Below are 23,827 nucleotides of genomic sequence, written 5' to 3' on the forward strand. Positions count from 1 at the left end.
ATTTACATTCATCATTTTAAATTTGAATGTAAAATTTACATTAATCACCATCATCTTTTTAACAACCCCATAATCCCTTGCATCAGGGTGGAGTCTGGGCAACTGAATGGAGCTGAGTGTTTACTGGCCGGATGCCCTTCCTGTCACCGATGTGAAGCTATATTCAGCAGATATATTCTCATCGTGCCCAGAGAGAGAAATATCTGCCTCTACCTAGGATCGAACTCAGAGCCTCCTGATGGTGAGGCGAGAGCGCCACCTCTGGGCCACCGCACCACTCGTTAAAAATTTACATTCCCCCCACTCAAATTCTAAGGACAGGACAGGATCTTTAGAACATGATAGGATTTACCCACCATCATTAAAATAGCAAAAGACAGAAGGCTCACTATATTGCACAACCCCCTGGAGCATCTCAAACACAAAGCCCCAGATTCCTATAAAGATTCATCCATTCACCTAGCCTTGGGGTCAACCACCCCAGATACATTGGCTGCTGTCATCGAAGTTTCTGGAAATCAAATAAACCTTCTTTCCTTGCAGTCAGTTAGCCTCCATTTTATTTCCAGCACCTTTGTACCAGCTTGGAACCGACCCGGATTTTTCTTCCTACACTACTGTTAGGAAGTTCCTCCTAAAACGTTTACTTGAAATCTAAAACTCCATCTTGCAGCAATTATGTCTGTCATTTTTTGCATACCTATTTGCATGACTGCAAGGCACAACGTCTTCTCCCCCAGCCATTTTCTCAGCCTCTCAGCCTACTAATCGGAGAAGGGGAGATTTAATTCTCCCTTGCATTTCGATCTGACTTTTGAGCTTGCTCCTGTTGCAACTCCTATACGAGGCTGAATTCCTTCCCTTAGATAAGAAACCCCAGAAGAAAGGTCTCCCTGTCCGGAGGTTCAAATTACTCCTGAAAGATTCCATGCTTGGGGATGAGATGAGTAATCAAAAAGATGGATTAAAACCAGAAGGAAAAATTAGATATAATTTGACTCCGTAGGCTGCCTATTGTTCTATTAGCTTCTCAAAGAATATGATTATTGAAAATTGCATGCTCATTTTCGATTCAAACCACCTATGGTACCCATCTTTTCCTACTGTGATCCAGCTCAATAGACATAGATAACAATTTACCCTGAATATAAAATATTGGTGGCTTCACTCAACTCGTTAACATTCTTTAAGGAAGCATTCATCAGACAATTCTCTCTCTCTCTCTCTCTCTCTCTCTCTCTCTCTCTCTCCCTCTCCCTCTCTCTTTTAAAACTTTCCCACATCCAGAACAAGCGAAAAATACATGCATATTTAATTTGCAGAGATGGGGGGAAAATGCTAATTCTGGTTTCAACGCAGTAAACTTCTTTCTGGCTGTTCGGCGTTAATAGCTGTCAATTTCACTAATAGACATGTTGTCAGGGATGTTAAAGAGATGCTTCTTAAGTGTATTCCAGATGCTCCATTTCTGCCTCCAGAATTACGACCCAGACCTCGCTGATGAAAGCAAACAAATTAATGACGGGACCTTAACACTTCCATTTGTCATGTAAGGAGACGTGAGCAATTTGGAACTATTTATCAAAAGTAGAAAATTGGTGGTCTCTTCTTTAAACGGCTGCATTTTTCAGAAAATATTTTTTCTCAACGCTCGCTATCAGAACATTAAAAAAAACAACAACATGGTTTGATGCAGAATCTGGTTGCAACTACAGTTATCCTCGACTGCAGCCGAGCTTGGAATTTCCACTGCTAAGCAAGACAGTTGTTAAGAGAGGGTTGGCCCTTGTTACGATCTTTGTGCCTCAGTTGTTAAGTGAAACACTGCAGTCCTTAAGCGAATCACATGGTTGTGGAGTGATCATGTCACTATGGGAATGTTGCAACGATAGTAAGTGTGAGAACCGGTTATAAGTCACTTTTTCCCCCCACTGCTATTGTAATTTTGAACAGTCACTAAACTAACGTATTTCTCTCTCTGGCACAGTGAGAATATATCTGCTGAACAAAACTCTGCTCTGGCAACAGGAAAGGAATCCGGCCATGAAAATACTCTGCTAGCTCCACTCAGTTGCCCAGACTCCAGTTGTAAGCCGAGGACCAAACAAAACTAAAGCAAACTAAAACACACACTCCTGCAGCTTTGCTCTGCCTATTTTTTTTCCAAGCAAAGCTGCATTCCTGATGCAACAGACTCAACTTTTAGTAAGAAAAAAAATGCTCATCCTTTCCAGGAAACTTACTGACCCCCCCTCAGAAAAAAAAAAGGAGGAGGGAGAGGAATCCAAAGCTACTTTCAGGCAAAACTCCGCTGTGTTTTCTCTATCGACAATGTAGGTCAGTTGAAGAGAGGCAGCTGAAAGGAATATCTTGAAAGAGAAGTACAGAACTGCCAGAAAGCAGAAATAAAAGGCAGAGAAAATCAGAGAGACAGAAGCTCCACTCCATCTGTAAATATCAAAAGAGAAACAGCTGAAAGGAAAGCAGAGTTTCTATAATGGGAGCATGAAGGGTGCAAACCAATCCTGGCTGCCTATTTTAGCTCCGATATTAAAGCTCTATGTGGCCAGACAGAAGCACAGCTGTAAATAAACCGGGGTTTACCCACGTGAGCTGGATTACCAAAACATCTCTGCATGTCAGCGCCCCCGTGCCCATTTTCTGATCTTCTCCCTCTTCTCTCTCAGAAACTCAAGTTTGCAAACTCCAGGCAGTCCTTGACTTACAACAGTTCACTGAGCGACCGTTCTCTTTCCGCCTGGAAAGAAGTGACTTTGGGCCATTTTTCACACCTACGACCGTCGCACCATTCCCCTGTGGTCACGTGATTTACATTCGGATGCTCGATAACTGACTCGTATTTACCAGTCTTGGCGGGGTGGTGGTGGTCTCGTGATCCCCTTTTGCAACTTTCTGGCAAGCAAAGTCCGTGAGGAAGCCAGATTCACTTAACAACCGGGTTACTAACTTATCAGCTGCAGAGGTTCACTTAACCACGGGGGCAAGAAAGGTCATGAAATGGGGCAAAGCTCCCTGAACAGCAGTCCCACTTAGCAGTGGAAATTTGGCCTGAATTTTGGTCGTAAGTCAAGCACAACCTGTACAAAATCCCACCTCTTCGCTCCTGCCTTTCCTGGGGCCGAGAAAAGAACGGGAAGAAGTTCTCACCTGTTGCCTGCTAAGATTCAAGAAATGTATTTCATGGCACCTGTAATTACAACTGAAAAGGTCACACCACTGTTTCTTTAGTTAATGAGACTAATTTTTCTTCACTGGCTATTTTTAGAGTGAATTCTTTTTTTTTACTTGCTTAGATTTTAACTGGAAAAGAATGGCCACACCTGGAGGCAAATTCAATTAATGGCTGACGCTGCATACATTTAATTTTCTTTTGGTTAATTAATTCACTTCCTAGCACCAGCCATCCTTCTCTACCAATGCACAGCCTGTGTTAAGTACAGTCAGCTTCTAATAATGTTCTTTTTATCTATATATCTCAAAGCAAAATGCCACTCACGCATCATCACAAAATCTCCAGAACCGTAAAACCTACAAACTTGAAATTGGGCATGTATGCTCCCCTTGGCTTCTAGGTGCTCACTAAGGAAGGATTTTTCAAAATTACCATCACAGCATCAGTATTTCAAATATTATTATTAACATGCTCTGATGCTAAGGAGTTCTACTCCCCCTCCCCACCTGAAAAGAAATCTGTTCCAAATGCAAAATACAAGCAGAGGAGAGACATTTCAGTTTCAGTTTCAGAGCACAGAGCAGCTTTAGTACAGAACAGTTAAGCTAAGCCACGCCCAGTTTCCTTGCTGTCTCCTTCTTGCTCACACAGCAAATACTATTTCAGTTTCTAAACAGCCCTCAACTCTCTCACACATTGGAAGTACGCTAGCCAGATGATACCGATGGATGCTGGTAGGCAGAGGCAGAGTCCCCCCCCTTATTTTCCTCCCCCAAAACTAAGCCTGAATATTTAACTTGAATATATCATCTTCCATTAATCAGTGTGTCATCTGTGTACAAATGTCTCTGTGCTATTACAATCAAAATTTACTATATTCATTACATTGATAATACTTCTCTAATCTTACAATAATAATAATCATCAGCATTATAATTCTATTCATTTCTCCCTCTTAACATATCTTCAGCTTGTAATAATAATGTTCTGAGGGGCTGGGCATGAAAGCATATTTATTTTTACCTCCTTTGAAAACTGGAACTGATATATATAATTTTTTTTTTGGTACAATGGAATTGGTTGATTGCATTGCAGTTTTAAGTCTTTAAAAGGTGTTTTCTTTAAACAGTGACATGGGGGGATTTCATTGCTGTTTTCAGGGAAGGGACACTCTGCATGCCCTCTCTTTCCTTCTGGAGTTAACAATGCAGAAACGGTAATACATCTTCGTTCAGGAACACTTTTATATTATTTTATATTATTCCATAAGGATCAAGTTACGTGATTGCCCCAAATAAGTCGCTTTAAGTGGGCTGTCATACAAGTTGAATTAATTGAACACATTAATTTGTAACAAATTGAATTGATTAAACATACAAAGAAATGTAGTCATGTTCTTTTGTCCTTCTCATGGACTTAATTCCTCCCAACTTTCCATAAAAATTAACTTGTCAGGTATCCAAATTGGGCAAACTCTAGTTTCCATAAACCATTTGCTTATACACAGATGTTGCATGCAGTGTATTTTGGTGATTGGCCTTGACTAAATATTAGGGACACTGTGGGGGTGAGATAACAGATAATCAGAGTTGGAAGGGACCTTATAGGTCATCTAATCCAGCCCCCCACCCAAGCGGGAGACCCTACATCATTTCTGACAAACGGCAGTCCAGTCTCTTCCTGAAAGTCTCAAGTGATGATGCTCCCACAACTTCTGAGGGCAACTTCTGTTCCATTGGTTGATTGTTCTCACTGTCCATGGTGCTCTCTGAGCTTGGTGGCTTTCTTGCAGATGTTTCATTACCAAACTAGGTAACATCATCAGTGCACTGTGCACCACAATTCAGTCCTGAGCTACAAATATTCTCTTCTATAAAGGAACATTTTGGAAAACCTACATGATTGGCTTAAGCTGTCCAACCCTGTTATTGCCAAAGGTGCCGATGGAAACATGACAAAAAGACACTTTGGTGTTCAAGATTCCCACAGACTCAGAGCTGATCATCTACAGATGATGTAAGGGTGAGCAATCGGGGTTTATCATGATGTCATTGTGCAAGGGAGTGGTGCGGTGGGCTAGAGCTCTCGCCTCACAATCAGGAGGCTATGAGTTCAATCCTAGATAGAGGCAAATATTTCTCTCTCTGGGCACAGTGAGAATGTATCTGCTGAACAAAACTCCGCATTGGTGACAGGAAAGGCATCTGGCCAGTAAACACTCTGCTAGCTCCATTCAGTTGCCCAGACTGCAGTCCGCAAGGGATTATGGGGTCGTTAAAAGTTGTTGATGATGATGATGATGCCATTGTACAAATGACACAAATTATGTATGTGATGTTATTGTGGGCTGTACGAATGTCTACGAAACTAGGAGTTAATCCTGAAACAGATTTCCTCTAGCGGAGAGTCTAAAACCAACAAATAGGATTTAATAGAAGGTAGTGTTCATCTAATCCTCTTTCTAAAGATCTTAGAAATATCTCATTATTCTAAAGACATCTAAACGACTAGCCTTCTCCACCTCAAATGTATCCTTAAATTGTCATTTAATGACTAAATATTCCCATATGGAAAGCATTGCATTGTTTACGTTTGAATGAGATGCGAAGTCTGAGAAGCAGTTTGATTTCCCCAGTTATAAGCGGACTCTACTTTTACACAGCACGAGTCTTCTTTTCCTCTCCCTCCACCTCCCTTTAGGGACAACAGAGCCGATATCACAGAATCTATCTTTTAAGGAAGAAAATTGATACTATATTTAGAGGCTCCGATATTGGAAAAGTCATTATGATTCTGTCAAAATGAGCCCCTCTCCAAGTGAGTTTGTTTGCTGGGCTACTGACAAACATGATGATTTCCATCAAGTTTCATATTGCAGCTCTTGATTCAAATGAAAATTTACTCCAACTTAAAATATAAACCCCAGAGAAATAAATTTGGACTGTACAAAACAATAATACCTACTGCCATGAAAGTTTCATGCATTTCAGGGCCAGTTAAATAATATATATTAGTTGGGCTAATATTAACCACTGCTACTATGTATTTTGAAGTGATTTTTCAATTCCCCATGTCTACCCTACACATCTGCCTCGTCCTACCCATAACTGAGATTCCATAGAACATTGATGTCATTTCCTAGCTGTTGATAATTAGTATTTCAGAAATGTATAGCTTTAGGAATGGCTAGCTAGTATATAGAGACGTTCATAACTGATGTTTATTTAATGATATTGACTAACCTTTTAAAAGAGAAGGTATGAGATTCAACCATCTGAGAAATAAAACTTTTTTTTTCTAAGGTTCTCATTAATTTTATCTCTGCTTTAGTTCTGATTCAGGTTTAAACCAACCAACCTCTTGTCTTTTGTGCATTTCAAAATAAAGAGTTACCTCTTTCTTGGTGAATTCTGGTGCATGGTCATTTTTATCATCAATGACGATTGTTGCAGTGGTGGTCCCAGTCAACCCAACTTCATGTCCAGCCATGTCCTTTGCTTCTATGATGAGCTCATATTTTGGATTGTCCAATGTCTGAAGAGATGAAGAAAGAAGACAATTTACTCCAAGAATGAGACATCCATTCTACTTGTGATATCTCCATTGTTATGCTAGATAGAACCTAGATAGGGTTTAGATAGAACCAGTCTGGAATTGGTCTCCAGGTAAGGTGTAACCACATAAACCATCAATGTTTGAGAAAATGGAAGAAAACAGCATGCTTGTTACCAAAACTGGCAAATCTCAACAATAAATACTTTGATCATTTGGTTTAGCTCTTGATGGAAACAATATATACTTTCAGCCTACAGCAATACAGCAACACATATTAACAAAGCATGTGAATTGTTAGAAACAATCATATACATATGGCTTCTGACCAGGGCCAGAAGGTACAAGCCCTAGTCAGAATAGGTAAGAGGAAGAAACAGCTGGTGAGAATGATAGTGTCTCCTGGAATAGAGATATATTATAATAAATAGAGCAATATTTTGATTTCTTTTCCAAGAAACTGAGCTAAAGATATTTAAGAAGGAGAAGTCCCCTGTTTGTTGAGTGTAACTTCTGAACATCCATCTGTTGGGAGACTTCATCAACTCTATTGCTCAATGGGGAACAGAGATAGCAAAGATTAGGTTACAATTTCTATTTTCTTTTAAATAGGTATGCTAAACTATTACATTCCCAGCGATGTTTAATGCAAGATATTAGAACAGCAAGACAACAACTATGATGCAGTGGTTAAGGCCCCAGGGCAAAAACTGAGAGACTGCGCTCTAGTTCCACCTTGGACATAAAGCCAGCTGGGTAACATTAATCCACTCAACTCTCTCTCATCACTAGGAAGGAGGCAAGGACAAAACAATTCCAAAAATATTTCCACAAATATTCCCTAATCCCAAAGTAAAATAAAATCAGAACATTTTAGAGAGGGTGCATCCAAACAAATTTCATTAAAACAAGGTCCTAGAAATCTATCGATATCCACCTATCCATCCATCCATCTATCACCACCTATTATCTATCTATCTATCTATCTATCTATCTATCTATCTATCCATCCATCCATCCATCCATCCATCCATCCATCCATCCATCCATCCCTTTCAAGGCAATCTTGACTTCTGGCAACTGTGTTGAAATCTAACCATCCTTAAAATTGGGAAGATTGAGTAACCATGGTTTACAGGGATTTCTCTAAATGGAGAAGAGGAAGAATCCGCAGGTCAGCCTTCTGGCAACACAGCCATGAAAGCTGATTTCACAATTGCAGAAATTAAACGTAATACAGTACAAATTTTGAAACACCAAAAGTTTTAGTACAGGAAAACATTGCAAATAGGTTACATATTTCTCCTATCCTCTTTGTTTGTTTGTTTGTTTGATTTTGTTGAGACCATCACTAATTCTAGCCCTGCAGCCAGCTAAATGACAACAAGCAAATTTATGGGATAATTAAAGGTTTCTCTGTTGTAATTATATGAGTTCCTTTGACAGTGCTGTGTTTGGATGGAGCTGGAGCTGATAAATGAGCCATCAGATGAATCGTGATTTAATGCCTGATCATTAAGGTTATTATCCCTCCTCAGCTTTGTTTATAGTGGATGGGTTATCTAGGATAGGGGAAAATAAGACAGCCTAATCTTTGCTCTTGACGATGCCATCAAAAGCAAAATAAATTAATTCCAAAAGATATCAACTCTTGCTCAGAAATTAGCGGCCTCACTTTGAATTGATTTCTTCTTCCTTATGGGATATTACCACGTCACCACATGTTAGATCTTCTAGTCCTGAGGTTAGGCTTTGGGCCTTTTTTGCTTGCTTGCTCTTTCAGGGCCATTTTATTATTTTTCAACTTGGTTGCTGCAAAATCCACAGGTAGCTACTGAAAGAGGACATCACCCTTCGAAGAGAAGGACTAGGGGAGACATGCTAGTAGTGTTCCAATATTTGAGAGGCTGCCACAGAGAGGAGGGGGTCAAGCTATTCTCCAAAGCACCTGAAGGCCAGACAAGGTATAATGGATGGAAGCTAAACAAGGAGAGATTCAACCTGGAAATAAGGAGAAACTTTCTGACAGTGACAACAATCAACAGAAGTTGACCTTAGAAGTTGTGGGAGCTTCATCACTTGAGACTTTCAAGAAGAGATTGGATTGCCATCTGTCAGAAATGGTGTAGGGTCTCCTGGTTGGGTGGGGGTTTGGACTAGATGACCTACAAGGTCCCTTCCAACTCTGACCAACCATTGGCTATGAAAAGCGGCATGCAGAGCTGAACTCCCAGCATTCTTAGCAACTCAAGCTAAACTAGAGAACTCTGGCAATCACCTGTAGTTCCATTTGTAAACTGCTAAGAGTCATTTAGCAGGATGGCCCAAGGCAGGTAGGACATCAAAAGCTTCCTAGATATTCCACCAAAATGTTTCTTCTCCCTGAACACCGCCCCCCCCCGACAAATCATAATGTTTAGAGTAGTGTGGAATATAAAAAAATTGCAATAGCAGCTTCAATCTTCACGGAAACGAAAACACCTTGAAGTTATATGCCCTGGAACATTCATTTTTGAAGGGTAGAAAAAGCCAACCCCAAAATGTAAGAGGGTATTGCAAAATGTTTTACAGCTTACAGCACTAATTTTCAAAATCACCTCTGTGATTTTATCCACTAAAAGATGGAAGTGCCAGGAAATTTTCAGTAATAGCATTTTCTGGGCATTTTGATCACTGGTGTTAATTTGCAAATCAAATCAGCCATGGAGGTAATACATTTCTACCTCGACCTTTATAATATTACTTTCTGGCGTGGCTGGAAAAAAGTTTTTCCCCTTGAAGAAGAAGGAATCTGAATGTTCACCCCTTAAACCTTTTTTTTTTTTTTTTTGCATGCCTGCACATATTTTTAACTACAACTTACCTCAGCTTACAACAATTCATTCAGTGGCCGTTCAAGGTTACAACAGTACTGAAAAAATGCGACTTATGACCATTTTTTGCAATTACAACCGTTGTAACCTCCCCATGGTCACATGATCCAAATTCAGATGCTTGGTAACTGGTACATACTTATGATGGTTGCTGTGTCCCAAGGTCACGTGATGTTCTTACCAAGACTTCCTAGACCATAACTACGCACACGCTTATTTTAAAAACAAGACTTCTTTTATTGCAACACTGGGAATTGTTTTCATTCCCAGCTGGTAATGAATCTCAAACAGTCCCCCGAGATAAGCACCCACCTTTCAGTTCTGTGAAGTGCTGCCAAAAACAGAAGTATCAAAGGAACTAGAAAAGAAACCAACCGAAGTACAAAAAAAAAAAAACAACAACAACAACCAAAGTACACAGAGCTTCAAGGATGACTTTGAACCGATCAAACTACTTTGCTTCCTGCAAAGGTTTCATCATCTTGGCCTGTCCTTTATACCTTATGGGAGGGGCAATCACCTCCCAGCCTTACTCCCGAGTTGCTCCTTTTGTCTCAGCTGCTCTCGCCTTCTAGCAGCTCTGTGCACACACGCACTGGGAACAGGCTCCCCTTGCTCCTCGGCCTCACTGCTGCCAGACTCCGAAGTCTCCAGAGGCAGCACCCCACTCCCAGATGGTCCTGGCCCCATCCCTACATCGGACGCAGGACCCTCTTCCGAGTCCTCTCCAGACTCCTGGACTGGTCCCCGTTCTTCCCCACTTCCGATTCCGCTGCCGGCTGCACTGGCTGCTGGCAAACCACAACACATGATCCCGTTTTGCATGACCTTTGTCAAACAAAGTCAGCAGGGAAATAGATTCACTTAACAATCAGATTACTAACTTATCAGCTGCAGCAATTCATTTAATAGCGTAATGCGAAGGTCAGTAAAATGGGGCAAAACTCACTTAACAAATGTCTCAATGGTAACAACAGAAAGTTTGGGCTCAATTGTGGTCATAAGTCAAGGACTAAACCTGGGCATTGTTTTGATTCCCTTGAAGAAGCAGCAAACTTGTCTCCCCGCCGCCCCCCAAAAAAAAAAAAAAAAAAAACACCCTGGGACTAAGCAGAGAAATTTCCGACAGTGAGAACAATTAATCAGTGGAAAATAACTTGCCTCCAGAAATCACAAAAATGCTCCAACACTGGAAGTTTTTAAGAAGAGTTTGGACAATCATTTGTCTGAGGTAGTATAGGGTTTCCCCTGCTTGAGCAAGGGAGGTTGGACTAGAAGACCTCCAAGGTCCCTTCCAACTCTGTTATTCCGTTAAATGGACTTTCTGATCTCATAATATGTTGTATCAACCTCCTTCCTGGTGGTCCCCCTCTTCACTGCATTTCATCACCACAATGCACAAAAACACTAGCTTGTTGTGTGCTTGACAGTTTCCACAAGAAAAATGCCATATAGTTAACAGGAAAATGGATATAGGAAGAGAAGTTGCCATTTTTTTGTGTGAATGCTCTTTGTCACCAAACTGCTCCCGGCTTTTCAGAAGGACTTGATTTGCATTACAACATTTGACAAATCTTCAATCACTCTGATTTAATTCAGGAGTCCTCTGAATCCAAGGCAAAATCGACCCATTTATCAGCTTGAATCCCTTCTTCCAGAATAGGAATGTAATTAAAAGAGATAACTAACTCAATAATGAAGGGGGGAAAACATTCAGCCTTGTGCTCCACAAAGTCTTTGAAGAGATTCTCTTTATATTTACAATTCTGAACCACATACGCTGAGCAACCCAAGCCATCTAAGGTTGCAATCAGAGTTTTTTTACTTCTTCAGGTTTCATCCCCCATGATGATGATTATTTTTTTAAAAAAAAGCCTTACCTTCGTTTACCGTGCAACTGATAGTAATAATTTCAGGTAGCTTTCTAAAATCAAGCAGTCTTCTGGGCATGTAATGAATCAGTAAACGATAGCATCTTTGCCCATAGACAAAATATAATTCTAGTGGATGCATTTGTGTATTTGCTGGTTCATTCTCTGGTAGCATAAACTGATCTAATTCCCTATCAGATGAAAGATCGCATAAAATGGATTTTCAATTACACCGAGGATGCATGTAGAGGCACATGCAAACTTAGAAAATCACAGGGTTAGTGGAAGCAAGCCATCACTTTTGTACAAATGCTCCTTGACTGATGGGAACATTCGTGGAATTTTCATGCTTTAATCCTTGGCGTGGCAATGAATCCACCTTGCTGTAGGTCATCCCTTTTCTTTCCTTTCCTTCTATCTTTCCCAGTGCTCCTCTAGAGAGTTAGGTCTTTGCCTAATGGGTCTGAAATGGGATAATCTGAACCTGATCATTTGTACCTCAAGGGACAGTGTTGGGTTGATTTGTTTGAAGATCCAGTTGTTTGTTTCCTTGGCTGTCGATGGTGTTCTCTAGAATCTTCTATAAAATCAGAAGCATCAGTGCCCTTTCTATCCTGCTGGATTAGAACATATCTTCTGGGATTTCCAAATCCAGATGGACAGGCAGGTACTGGCCCAGAGGTGGTCTTCAGCAGGTTCTGATCAGTTCTGGAGAACTCGTAGCAGAAATTTTGAGTAGTTCAAAGAACCAGAAAATCCCACCTTTGACTGGAGATTTTACAGTATCCTTCCCTTGCCACACCCACCAAGCCACGCCCAACAGAACCAGTAGTAAAAAAAATTGAATCCCACCACTGTACTGGCCAATCAACCAGACTGTCAGCATTCCAATGGAACTCTCCATTTCATTCAGCACTCAGAGACAAAGTTCATCCAAGTAAGAATTTATTGAAGAAGTCATGTTGGCACATCTGGAAAAACCTGAATCTGAGTTCCAGGTTTTTTCCCAATAGAAATTCAAAGATCCATCCTCTGCACCCATCAGTCCATCACATGGCCCAATCAAACATCATCCTAACTGGAGCCATTCCTCCAGACACACTTCTCCAGGTGCAGGGCAACTTGTCCTTGACTTCTAAGAAAGAATGTTGTTGAGTCTAATCTTCTACTCATTAAGAAGTCCCCCTTCCCAAATTCCCAGGCACTGGATGTGGCAGCCTCAAAGCTTCCAAGTAAAATATGGCTTCCATGGCTGACACAAACCTTGTGGTAGTAGACAAGGACCAGAAGACTGGTACTAGATGTAGCAAAACCAAATGAAAGCAACATCAAGAAGGAACATGGAGAAGTACCAGGGCCCGAGGAGGAACTAGAAGAGGAGGTGGAAAATCAAGACCTAAGTGTAGGTAGGAGTACTGGATACAGGGCTGTGACTCTTAAACTGGGAGAGTAGATCCAATAGATCCCAGGAACAACATCAGAACTTTCTGTCCAGAAGTGTGCAGGGTTAGGAACAGCTAAGATCCTGTTCAGAACCTTCAAAGTCCAACAGAAAACCTGAGATCAGGGAAGACTACATCAACTAACAAAAAAGTTTTTTCCTGTTATCAAATTTTAGTGTTTATGGGGGGGGCATGTGCCCCACCATTGATCCCCAATCCAGAACTGAAAGGAGGAAGCCAGTCTGATTCGAAGTGCAGGTTAGCGTTTTTAGCACTTTCCACCTGACTTTCGCAAGAAAGAGTTATTGCTTGTGAAAGGAATGTCTGATTTCAGGTTAAGTTTAGGAGTGGCCTTTTACAAATAGATATAACCTGGCAACCATACAGCACCACATTGCTTCTTCTCCAAAATGAGTGAGAGTCACGCAGCGGATTGAAAACAGAAAGTTTGCAGCTCAGCTGGACTCAATCAATGAGTCAGAATAGAGCTGGAAGGGACCTTGGAGATCTTCTAGTCCAGCCCCTTTGGCTCAAGCAGGACACTCTATGCCAGTGATGGCTAACCTTTTCGGCACCAAGTGCCAAAGCGCATGCGCCGTATCCTCAAAATGCAACACGGGTGTGCCCCCCCCAGGCATGTGCCCTGCCCCTCTGTGCATGCATGTGCACTCATGCATGCACATGTAACTCCCACGCATGCACTCTGCCCCTGCGCACCACCTCTGGCATGAGTGCCATAGGTTCGCCATCACGGCCCTATGCCATTTCAAACAAGCGATACAGATTCCTTTGGAACGCTTTGCAAGAAAGCATTTCTAACACTTTAGCTATTTTTCTCTCTCTAATGTGATTTAAATACAATGGATATTGATGACTAATCGTTAGAATGTAGGCTTTGTCTTAAACTGTGCGATAAGAAATATGGGAAATACATTTCGACCATCATTCTTTCTGAATTCCCCCCAAAAGATCCCTGCAGGTCTGTACCTTACTTACAAATCGCATTTTTGGAATAGTACATCACAACGGGAAAGCTGTTTAGCACAGCTTTCTTTTGTGAAGATGCTCAGAAAACACATTTTTCTTTTCTGAAGATGCTCAGAGGCCCACAAATTAGGTCATTTCAAGTCAAGCAAGCCGGTGGTGTGAACATAATTGCTGAGTTCACATTCTAAACTTTGAGCTCAAAAGGAAAAGAGACCGGAAGGCCTGGGATAAAATAATCAGTTTGCTAAATACAGGCAGCAAAACCTCTGAAAATTAGTGCTTTCATGGAACATTTAATCAGTCTGTTCAGTCCTGCTTATCAATATGAGAACATAATTACAGCAATGACGGCATGTAACATTTCCAGCAGATGCATATTAACTTATTAAAATCAGACCATCGTTTGCAAGACAAGAGATGAGGAATTCGAAGAGATGGCATTCTCCTTTTCTTTATTTATTAATTCCGAAGACCACCCCAAAATAAATAGAAATGTCAACTCATAAAATATTTCTATGGTCTTTTTAGAATTGCCAACAGAAAGGGAGGTGGGAGCAGTGCAGCAGTTTGCAAAACCAAAAGTGCATTCCATCAATGTTTTCAAAGATAGTAACTAGGCGACTGAAGTTTCTGTGGTGCAAAATTCTAACTGGAGAGCATGATTGATGACTCTTGGCTATGGACGTGTCCCATTGGAGGATATGAATTATGATACACCATGGGGTTGGGGGAAAACCTGGGTCAAGGATGATAATGAATGATGTGTCTCAGAGTTGGCTACACCCAGGCAATGCCGGACATGTTAAATCCCAATAAATCCTTTTTAAGTTTTGGAAGTTTGGCTCAAGAGTCATGATTTAAATGGGGGTCACTGCCAGAGCCCTGACAACAGGTAGATCTCAACTTACAACCATTTCTTCAGTGACCATCCAAAGTTACAACGACACTCATGGAAAAAAAAGGGACTTGTGGCCGTTTTGCACACTTACAATGCTTGCAGCATCCCCGTGGTCAGTCATGTGATCAAATTTCAAATGCTTGGCAACTGGCATATATATTTATGACAGTTGCAGTCTCCTGGGGTCATGTGATCCCCTTTTGTGATCGTCTGAGAAGCAGAGTTAATGGGAAGAACCAGATTCACTTAACAACCACGTGGCTCACTTAACAACTTCAGGGATTCGCTTAACAGCTCTGGCAAGAAAAATTGTAAAATAGAGCATGACAAAAGTTGGATGGATGGCCAAAGATGAATCTCAAGGACCGAGTTTGCCTGTCACACCAGCTATGTTTTCCGATTGTTTTGGGTGTGTCTTCGGATTTGGCTTAGTATTATGTATGGACCAGCTATCATAATCCTTTAATAAAAGTAAAGGTTCCCCTCGCACATATATGCTAGTTGTTTCCGGCTCTAGGGGGCGGTGCTCATCTCCGTTACAAAGCCGAAGAAGAGCCAGCGCTGTCCGAAGACATCTCCGTGGTCATGTGGCCGGCATGACTAAACGCCAAAGGCGCACAGAACGCTGTTACCTTCCCACCAAAGTGGTCCCTATTTTTCTACTTGCATTTCTAACATGCTTTTGAACTGCTAGGTTGACAGAAGCTGGGACAAGTAACAGGAGCTCACTCCGTTATGTGGTGCTAGGGATTCGAACTGCCGAACTGCTGACCTTTCTGATCGACAAGCTCAGCATCTTAGCCACTGAGCCACCACGTCTCCAATCCTTTAATAAAACAAGGTTAAAATGAAGAAGACTTTCCCTGATGTCTAAACCCAACCAACACATCATCCAGTGACTTTTCAGAGACATTGTCAATGGAGGTCAACGCACATGCTTAGTTGGGAATCAACATCATGTCAAAAAGGGAATTAAAAATTCCCTGCCATGTAAAAGTTGGCATAGTTTTGAAAACATCCAATTTTATTAACTTCTTCAATTACCAAGAGATCCACCTTGACATGTAGACCTCATAGTTTCACCGTCCTGAGTTATAGACTCTTTCCTAATATACCACACAAATGGCTTTTGCCACACCATTTGCTCCAGAATTCGACAGCAATTAGAAGCTAAAAATATGTCGCTGTATATCTTCATAGATATCTTTGGCTTATGAATATTATTCATTATTGTTTTTGTTATCCTGCGTTTTCATCTTCGGATCCCAAAGCCTGTTGAGAAGATTAATTAATTGAACTGGGCAACATCGTGCAGCACAGATAAATACGATTATGCCCATTTAACAGATTAATTGATTAGTTAATTGGCATGCAGATAAGATACACCATCTGCCTGGGGTTGCCCAGGAAACACCAAAAGGGGTTTTGCTGGGCACTAATCTACCACTATCACAAAACATCTGTGATCCAGAATGCCCAGCATTTGTACTCCATGAATGTCCACTAACTTTTGCCAAAGTTCCTATTTTTTGTAGATTTTTCTGGCCTGGTTTGCTTCTGGATCTGTTGTCTTTGAATGTAGTTTAATCCTAGCTGAGGATTGTGCAGATTCAAAAATATCTTTTGCTAACGGAATGTTGCACATTTCTTATTATGGGTAAGCAAAAAAGAATGAATACTGATTTGCTCCTAAAAATGGGGAACTTGGCAATCTTAATAGGAATGGAGAAATGTCTATTAGTAGTTTTTACTATTGTTGCATATATTTATTGACTCTGAAGTCTGTTTCTATCCCATTTATGCATCAATTTTCAGTTACAAAAACATATGAAAAACTGCAGTCTTTTCAATATATGCTCGTTATAAATTACACGCCCTAGTGCACATTTCTCTCTAAAATATGCATTTATTGTAAAATAATGGCTGGGGTCCCATGCCACACACAATGTGTCAAATTGACTCGGTTGCAGCTGTAAACTGGGTTGCAAAAACTAACCATGCCTTTAGCTTATCCAGTGTTAAAGTGGTATTAAAATGCAGTAGCTACACCCTTGACTGGCTTGGCTAAGCACGTTGTGTGCATTTTAATTCTAAAATATGCATTTTTAAAAGAATTAAAACCAAAGGGTATTGGGTACTGCAGTCCAAGTCCATAGTTTTAGAAGTGAGCTCAAAGCAGTTCATTTTAAAAAGAGGAGGGATAGAAATCATTGTTATATATGTTATACACAGAGAGCCAGTTTGGTCTAGTGAGGTAAGGCACCAGGCTAGAAACTAGGAGATCATGAGTTCTAGTCCCACTAGAGCCATGACAGCTGGCTGGATGAATCTGGGCCAATCACCAGGAGATGGAAAGTTCTAGTTCCGCCTTAAGTATGAAAGCCAATGGAGTAACTTTGGGCCAATCATCAGGAGACAGTGAGTTCTAGTCCTACCTTACTATGAAACCAGCTGGGTGACATTGGGCCAGTACTTCTCTCCTAGCCAGGTTTGCTGTTGTCGGGAAAATTGGAGGAGGAAGGAATATTAGATACATCCTTTGTCTTGAGTTTTTATAAAAACATAATAAAGGTGGGATATAAATAAATAATATATAATATTATAATCTAAGGCGAAAGCATAAGTTGAAGTAAATCTCGATCTTTACATGGCGGATCTATAAAGAAGACTTTCAGCATATATCAGAATTGACTTCCAAGTAAGAAATGGTGAATTAAAGACGACTTCCCCAAAAATGAAGCGGATGAATGCAAAAGAAAGAAGAACTGGCGACTGGGCCATCGCTTAGAACACTAGTTTTGGAAAGTTACAAATGGACTAAGGATCCAGATGGAATCAAAATAACATTTTGGAATTAATTATAGGAATCCTTCCTGTGGGAAAATGTTTTTGTTTCAAACTCTTTAAAAAAATGATAGGATGTGACTTTGAAGGCTGGGATTTTAACAGATAACAGATAATCAGAGTTGGAAGGAACCTTGTAGGTCATCTAGTCCAACCCCCCACCCAAACAGGAGACCCTACACCATTTTTGACAGATGGGAGTCCAATCTCTACTTGAAAGTCTCCAGTAATGGCGCTCCCACAATTTCCGAAGGCAACTTTTGTTCCACAGCTGGATACTAGAGGGAACCAGATGGAAATACTTTTTAGTTTTTTTTTTAGTTGTTGTTCTTTTGTATTTTTCTTTCCTATTTTTTATTTCTGTCTCTTCGATTTTTCTTTAGGGCTAGAGTTTTTTTTTAGTTTGTATTCATTATTATCCTTTTCACTGTAACATTTCATTAAATGAACTTATGTCGGTTCCAAACATATGTAGTGGAAGAGACCATCATGCGTTCCCAAGGAAACAAAACAGGGACGCCACCATTTCCTGCCCTTGTAAGTTATATCCCAATTCTTCATATGGAAAGCTTAATAGCCTTGGATTATCTGCCTCATTGGTCAAGGCACTAACAAATAATACAGTGGGAAGTACCAGTTATAAAGCATTGCTGTATTTAAATTCCAAAGGCAATGAAGCTTTTTAAGATGAACAACATGATGAAGTCTCTTCTGCAAAATGCCAAGGGTGGCCGATCTGTTTTGGAGAAGCAGATGGTGGATTTCCTGGATGTGACTTCGGTCTCTGACTTGGCTTATCATTTCAGACCAACCACACCATCCATTCAGAAAATGAAAACCAATAAGCTGCAGATGAATCCCTTTCCTTCTCTGAGAAAAAGAGTAGCTTGTTTGGGCAAAGAAATACTGCATTTCCCTTGGCCTAGAACAGTATTTCTCAACCGTGGCAAATTGAAGATATGTGGACTTCAACTCCCAGAATTCCCAAGGCTGGTTATGTCCATTTTGGAAATAAGAAGCTTGTCGTTTTGTTAAATGGTCACCAAATTAGTTTCCCGTTGAAAGAAAAGCTTCTTCTCCAATCAACTTTGTATTTATTTATTCAAGCAGAAATGGCAAGGAAGGCACTTTAGAGAGAATGTGGTATCTTAAGAACCTGACATGTACGCTTCATGGCAGGTTCATTAATATGAATTGAAAACTCTTGGGGATTTATTGTGTTTAAGAGAATGACAGCCACACCTTTGTCATTTTTTTGGAGATATAAAAGCATCAAAAAAATTGTCATTCAAGATCTAGGGAAAACATTCAGAGGTGGCCTTACACCTTTGTCCTTGAAGTGAAGTCAACCCTCCTTTCCAAGAAACGTATGTGTATGTAGTTCTTTAAAATAAATTATTATTTTTTTAAAGGCCAAACTCGCAGCCCCATTTTTCACTTTGACAGCTTCTAAAATACAGATAGATTTTTGTCTCTGATGTTGGCCATATTTATTTAATTCCAGCCAGCATGCGCAACCCTCTTGTTCTGGTTCTGTTTGATCTCATGCCTGAGCGATCAAATAATCTGAAGACTTTTCCAGATTACCTTCAACAGGAAAGAACTGGCCAAATAAAAGGCAGAGAGATAAGCCCGTCTGTTTGGGGGTTCTGACCAAAATATTAATCAGCCGCCTGACGGACATTACTGCAATTGGCAGTATTGATATTTGCTTGCAGAAATATCCAGAAACTCAGACCAGCCAATGAGTTCCTGAAAATTTATCTTGCAGCCTGTACATTTGCATGCAAAAATTAATTTCTTTAGGAAGGTATTAAAATTTCGTTCTCAGCCATCATGAATTGGTACTAAAACATCACAGCAAGGTGACATAAAAAGGTAAGATAATTTATATAAATGAATGAGCAAGCAAGCTAACAAGCAAACAAATATGGGAATGAATGAATGAATGAAATCCCTGCCCAATCTGTAGTTCCAGGAGGAAGACAAATCTTATTTATGATTATCATTTCTTATTTACTTATTAAATTTACTTGTTGCCCCTCTGGCTAGCAAATGACTTTGGTCAATGTACAATGCCCTAAATTACAGAACAAAATAATTTAAATATTAGAAACATTAAAAGATTGGGCATTGAAAGTTAAATCATTACAATGTATAAGAAAATGGATTAAAGGATGAAAAGATGCAGTGCATAGATGGGGTAGAGGTGGGATCGTCTACTAATTTACTAGCCAGCTTCAAATCTTGACTCCCAAATCCAGAAATATCCAGGTAAAATAGTATGAAATGCAAGGCATTTCCCCAAATTTCTGACTTTTCCTATTCTTTGGCAAACCCTACTCAGAAGACAGTTGGGAATAAACCTACAAAGAACTGAAATGCAATCCGAAAATTGGATGAGAATCCAGTTGGAAGGTCTTTCTGGTGGATTCCCAACTACGTATGGCAGAAACCAACTTTCTGGATCCAATTAAAGAATCTCCATATCAGGAAGGGCATCTCTGTTGGGTGATGACCTTCCTGTGGATATCTATCACCTGTTTGCCAAAGAGAGATACCTGCCTTTAACAGAATAAAAGAGATGGAAGGGACCTTGGAGGTCTTCTAGTCCAACCCCCTGCTCAAGCAGGAGACCTTAATACCATTTGTCAACCCCTGGGTCCTACAATCGCCAAACATAATGGTCATTTTAGGTTCAGATTAGCTCCCAAGACCTACCATTTGCAATTGCAAATCGAGAGCAACTACAGCAGTTTAATTTTTCTCCATTTGATGGACCTTCATCCACCACGATCTCACCTGTTTCTCCAGATGCTGAGCCACTTCACCAGGAACACATAACCTAGAAATTGCTGTGAGCCTGGAATGAGAAGAAGCTTCGGCTAGAAGAAGAGGGTTGCTCTTCACCTCCCCAAAGCCCTGATGCATCTCACCGTCCTCAGTATGATTTATTTATAAGCCCACCAAGATCACAGAGGCCGTAAGTGCATATTCCATAATGGCATCGGACACTAGTCTATTTGTCTGTGCGGCTGTTGCAGACAAAGAGAACATGAGGGGAATGCAAACACCTGGTTGTTGGTTCCAAAATAATGGGACTCTGCTCTGAAAGGGGGAAGGTTTTTCATCAGGCTGATTGTCACCGGAAGATACATTGTTCTCCAGAGACTTAAGAGGACTTCGGCAAAAATAAAAGAATAGAATTTACCGCTATGAACCCAGGGGAGTTTCACGAGTCTAAAGAGGCAAACAGGAGGGTTAGATTATTCCATGCTGAAATCAAAGGAAAGGCTTTCAAAAAGAAGCAGTACAAGAAAGAGACAGGAAAGAGATGAGTTTTTCCGTCCCTTCCTCCCAGTGCCCAGCATTTCAAGTCATATTTTGCAGCCTTCTAATTTGTGCAATTTCAATTTTGCAAAGCAAAAAACCCAGCTACAAATATTTTAATGGAAAGCGGAGAAAGTCCAGAAGTGAATGCTAAGATCACATTTTTCTATAGCAACAGATTTCTAAGGAAGGCTGAAAACTAACTCTTTGTGTTTTTAAAAAAAGTCCACAAAGCCAAAAAAGTGGGATTGAAGCTGCTTTTTTAATGTGTGTCAGAGAGCTTTGAAAACAATGTCTTGGTCACCATCTTGATTCAATGGACCACACCATGCTGAATTCCTTACTGGGTAGGTATAGAGCCAAATTACAAGTCCTCATTAAATTACTATGTTTTCAGTTGCAAGCTGGGACTATCGTCTAGGTGCAAACCATTAAAAACAATAACAAACAAAGTAAAAATGTGACTTCTGCCTTGCCATAGAATCCTTCTCCAATATCTTGAATTTCAGGTCCTGGATGGTCAAAATGTAATTGTCCCCCATCATTGTCAAGGATTCTTTTCCAGAGTGATGCGGTGGTCTAGAGGTGGAGTTCTCGCCTCACAATCAGGAGGCTGTGAGTTCAATCCTAGGTGGAGCAGATATTTCTCTCTCTGGGCATAATGAGAATATATCTACACAACAAAACTTTGCATTGGTGACAGGAAGGGCATCCGGTCAGTAAACACTCTGCTCCATTCATTTGCTCAGACTCCCCCCTCCCCCACAAGGGTCATAAAATGATGATGATGATTGTCAAGGATTCTTGCCAGATATGACTACATAATCTATCTTCTCTCAGGTCCATAACACAATAAGGTACATATATATCTTGAATAGAGGAATTAGAAAACTATGCATATAAACTGATTCTCTATACAGGAACACATAAAACTTGTGCAACTCAGCCCGGTCCCGTGCTTCAGATCATCATCCTTGTAGGAGATGACCAGGCTGAGCCCAAGGGAGGAGTCAAGCATACCAGCAGTCAGGAGTCCCTTTGTGTCCACAAGAGATCTAAGTCCAGCCCACCTTGAATTCCATTGACTCTTACCTACCACCAATTTGCTTTGACTGTTAGTAGTTCAGATTCTTCTAGAGACTGCTAGCATGCAATAAACCACACTGTATTCATTCAGTGTATTCATTGACTCCTGATTTCCTGCCCTTGACAGTTCTGTTCTTCTCCATTCTAGGTCATCTTGGACCACCCGTGGTCCTGAAACTCTCCACCATCTGCTTCTTGTTTATCAAGTGTGAGAAGGTGCTCTCCCCTTCTCTAACTTGGCCCCTGAAACTGTTAAGGTTTCGCAAATTGGAAGGATCTTGACTAATTTTCAAAGGATTGGAAGGATCTTGACTACTTTTCCAAACTGCAGACCAAACACTGCCTAGGGGTGGGATTCTTCAGGTTCGCACCTATTCGCTAGAACCGGTTGTTAGCATTCTAAGCAGTTCGGAGAACCGATTGTTAGAAGAAATTACTGGCCTAATACTGTAAGGAAGGCAGGAAGGAAAGATTCTGGTGTTGCTTACAGAAACTGCCTCTCCGTTAACTCTTATTACATTCTTGGCAGGACTAGACTTCCTGTCTCAGGAACTTCTCTGGAGTTTTTTCCCCCTCCTTTGCTGGTACTTTGCTTGTGTGGAGTGACCATTCAAAGTTACAATGGCACTGAAAAAAGTGACTTATGACCATTTTTCCTACTTACAACTGTTGCAGCATCCCCACAGTCATGAGAGGCCAGGCGAGGAGATGCGTGCCTTGATGTCAGTGATGTTGAGTTGGCCATGCCCAGCCAGTCACATGACCACCAAGCCACACCCACCAACTAAGCCACGCCCACAGAACCGGTTGTTAAAAAAATTGAATCCCACCCCTGACACTGCCCTTCTACAGAAGATACACCTGGATAGGGAAGACCCCTGCTCCTTTACCTGAGACATACAAGCACAACAAAATCACTTGTATAAAAGCATCCCGAAAAAGGGATCTATTTGCAATGCATTGATACTAAAGCTATGCACCAAGATTTATTTAGCGCTCTCTCTCTCTCCCCCTCTATCCCTCCCTCCCATCCTCCCTCCCTCCCTCCCTCTCTCTCTCTCTTATATGCTTTTTACTTCTTTTCATCCCATTTGGAAGACATGCTGCTGCGTACTACTGTCACAAATCTCTGATATAGTCCTCTGAATATGTATGCGCACAGTGGGTGATTTGCCTTTGGATGTAGCTATCTCTCGCTATCTCTAGCTACATATCTATATGTGGGAAGCTTTTTTTCTTTAAAAAGGGGAAAGGAATTGGAGCATTGCACCGCTACAACTAGCATTAGTCTTTATTCCCTGCCATCAACATAAGCAATATGCCAAGTCAAATGTCTGGTTGAGCACAAGAAAGGAAAGAGGCTTTTATATGAGAATTTAAAATTAGGATATCAGCGCATTGGAAGATCTGCAAGAAATACCCTTTGCCTGCAAGAAGGAACTAGAGAAGGCAATCCTTGACTTACAGCAGTTCATCTAGTTCAAATCTAGTGACAGTTCAAAGTTACAGTGGCCCTGGAAAAAACTGATTTATGACCATTTTTCACACACTACAACCATTGTAGCATTCCCTCGAAATTCAGGTGCTTGGCAACTGGCTCATATTTATGACGGTTGCGGAATTCAGTCTGGAAGAGAGTTTGGATTGATTTCCATCTAAGTTGTGATGTGCTTAACAGCAATTTTGTCCTGTTGTTGTGCCTTCAAGTTAGTGTGGACTCTCAGCCATGGCCTCAGTGAGTCCCCGCGGTT

General features: G+C 40.8%; 1 protein-coding gene across 1 annotated transcript in view; it reads right to left on the minus strand.

The window, feature by feature from the left end:
* Window positions 1–23,827, minus strand: part of CDH13 (cadherin 13) — a 411,322-nt gene that overhangs the window by 75,769 nt on the left and 311,726 nt on the right. Inside the window, exon 8 of the mRNA XM_087971432.1 lies at window positions 6,587–6,727. Within this exon, the coding sequence (XP_087827558.1) occupies window positions 6,587–6,727 (141 nt within the window). The remainder of the gene's footprint in view (window positions 1–6,586; window positions 6,728–23,827) is intronic.

This window comes from Notechis scutatus, chromosome 9 (assembly GCF_049901735.1).
Source record: "Notechis scutatus isolate UNSWTSFEM ecotype Mainland chromosome 9, rNotScu1.2, whole genome shotgun sequence".
Lineage (NCBI taxonomy): Eukaryota > Metazoa > Chordata > Lepidosauria > Squamata > Elapidae > Notechis > Notechis scutatus.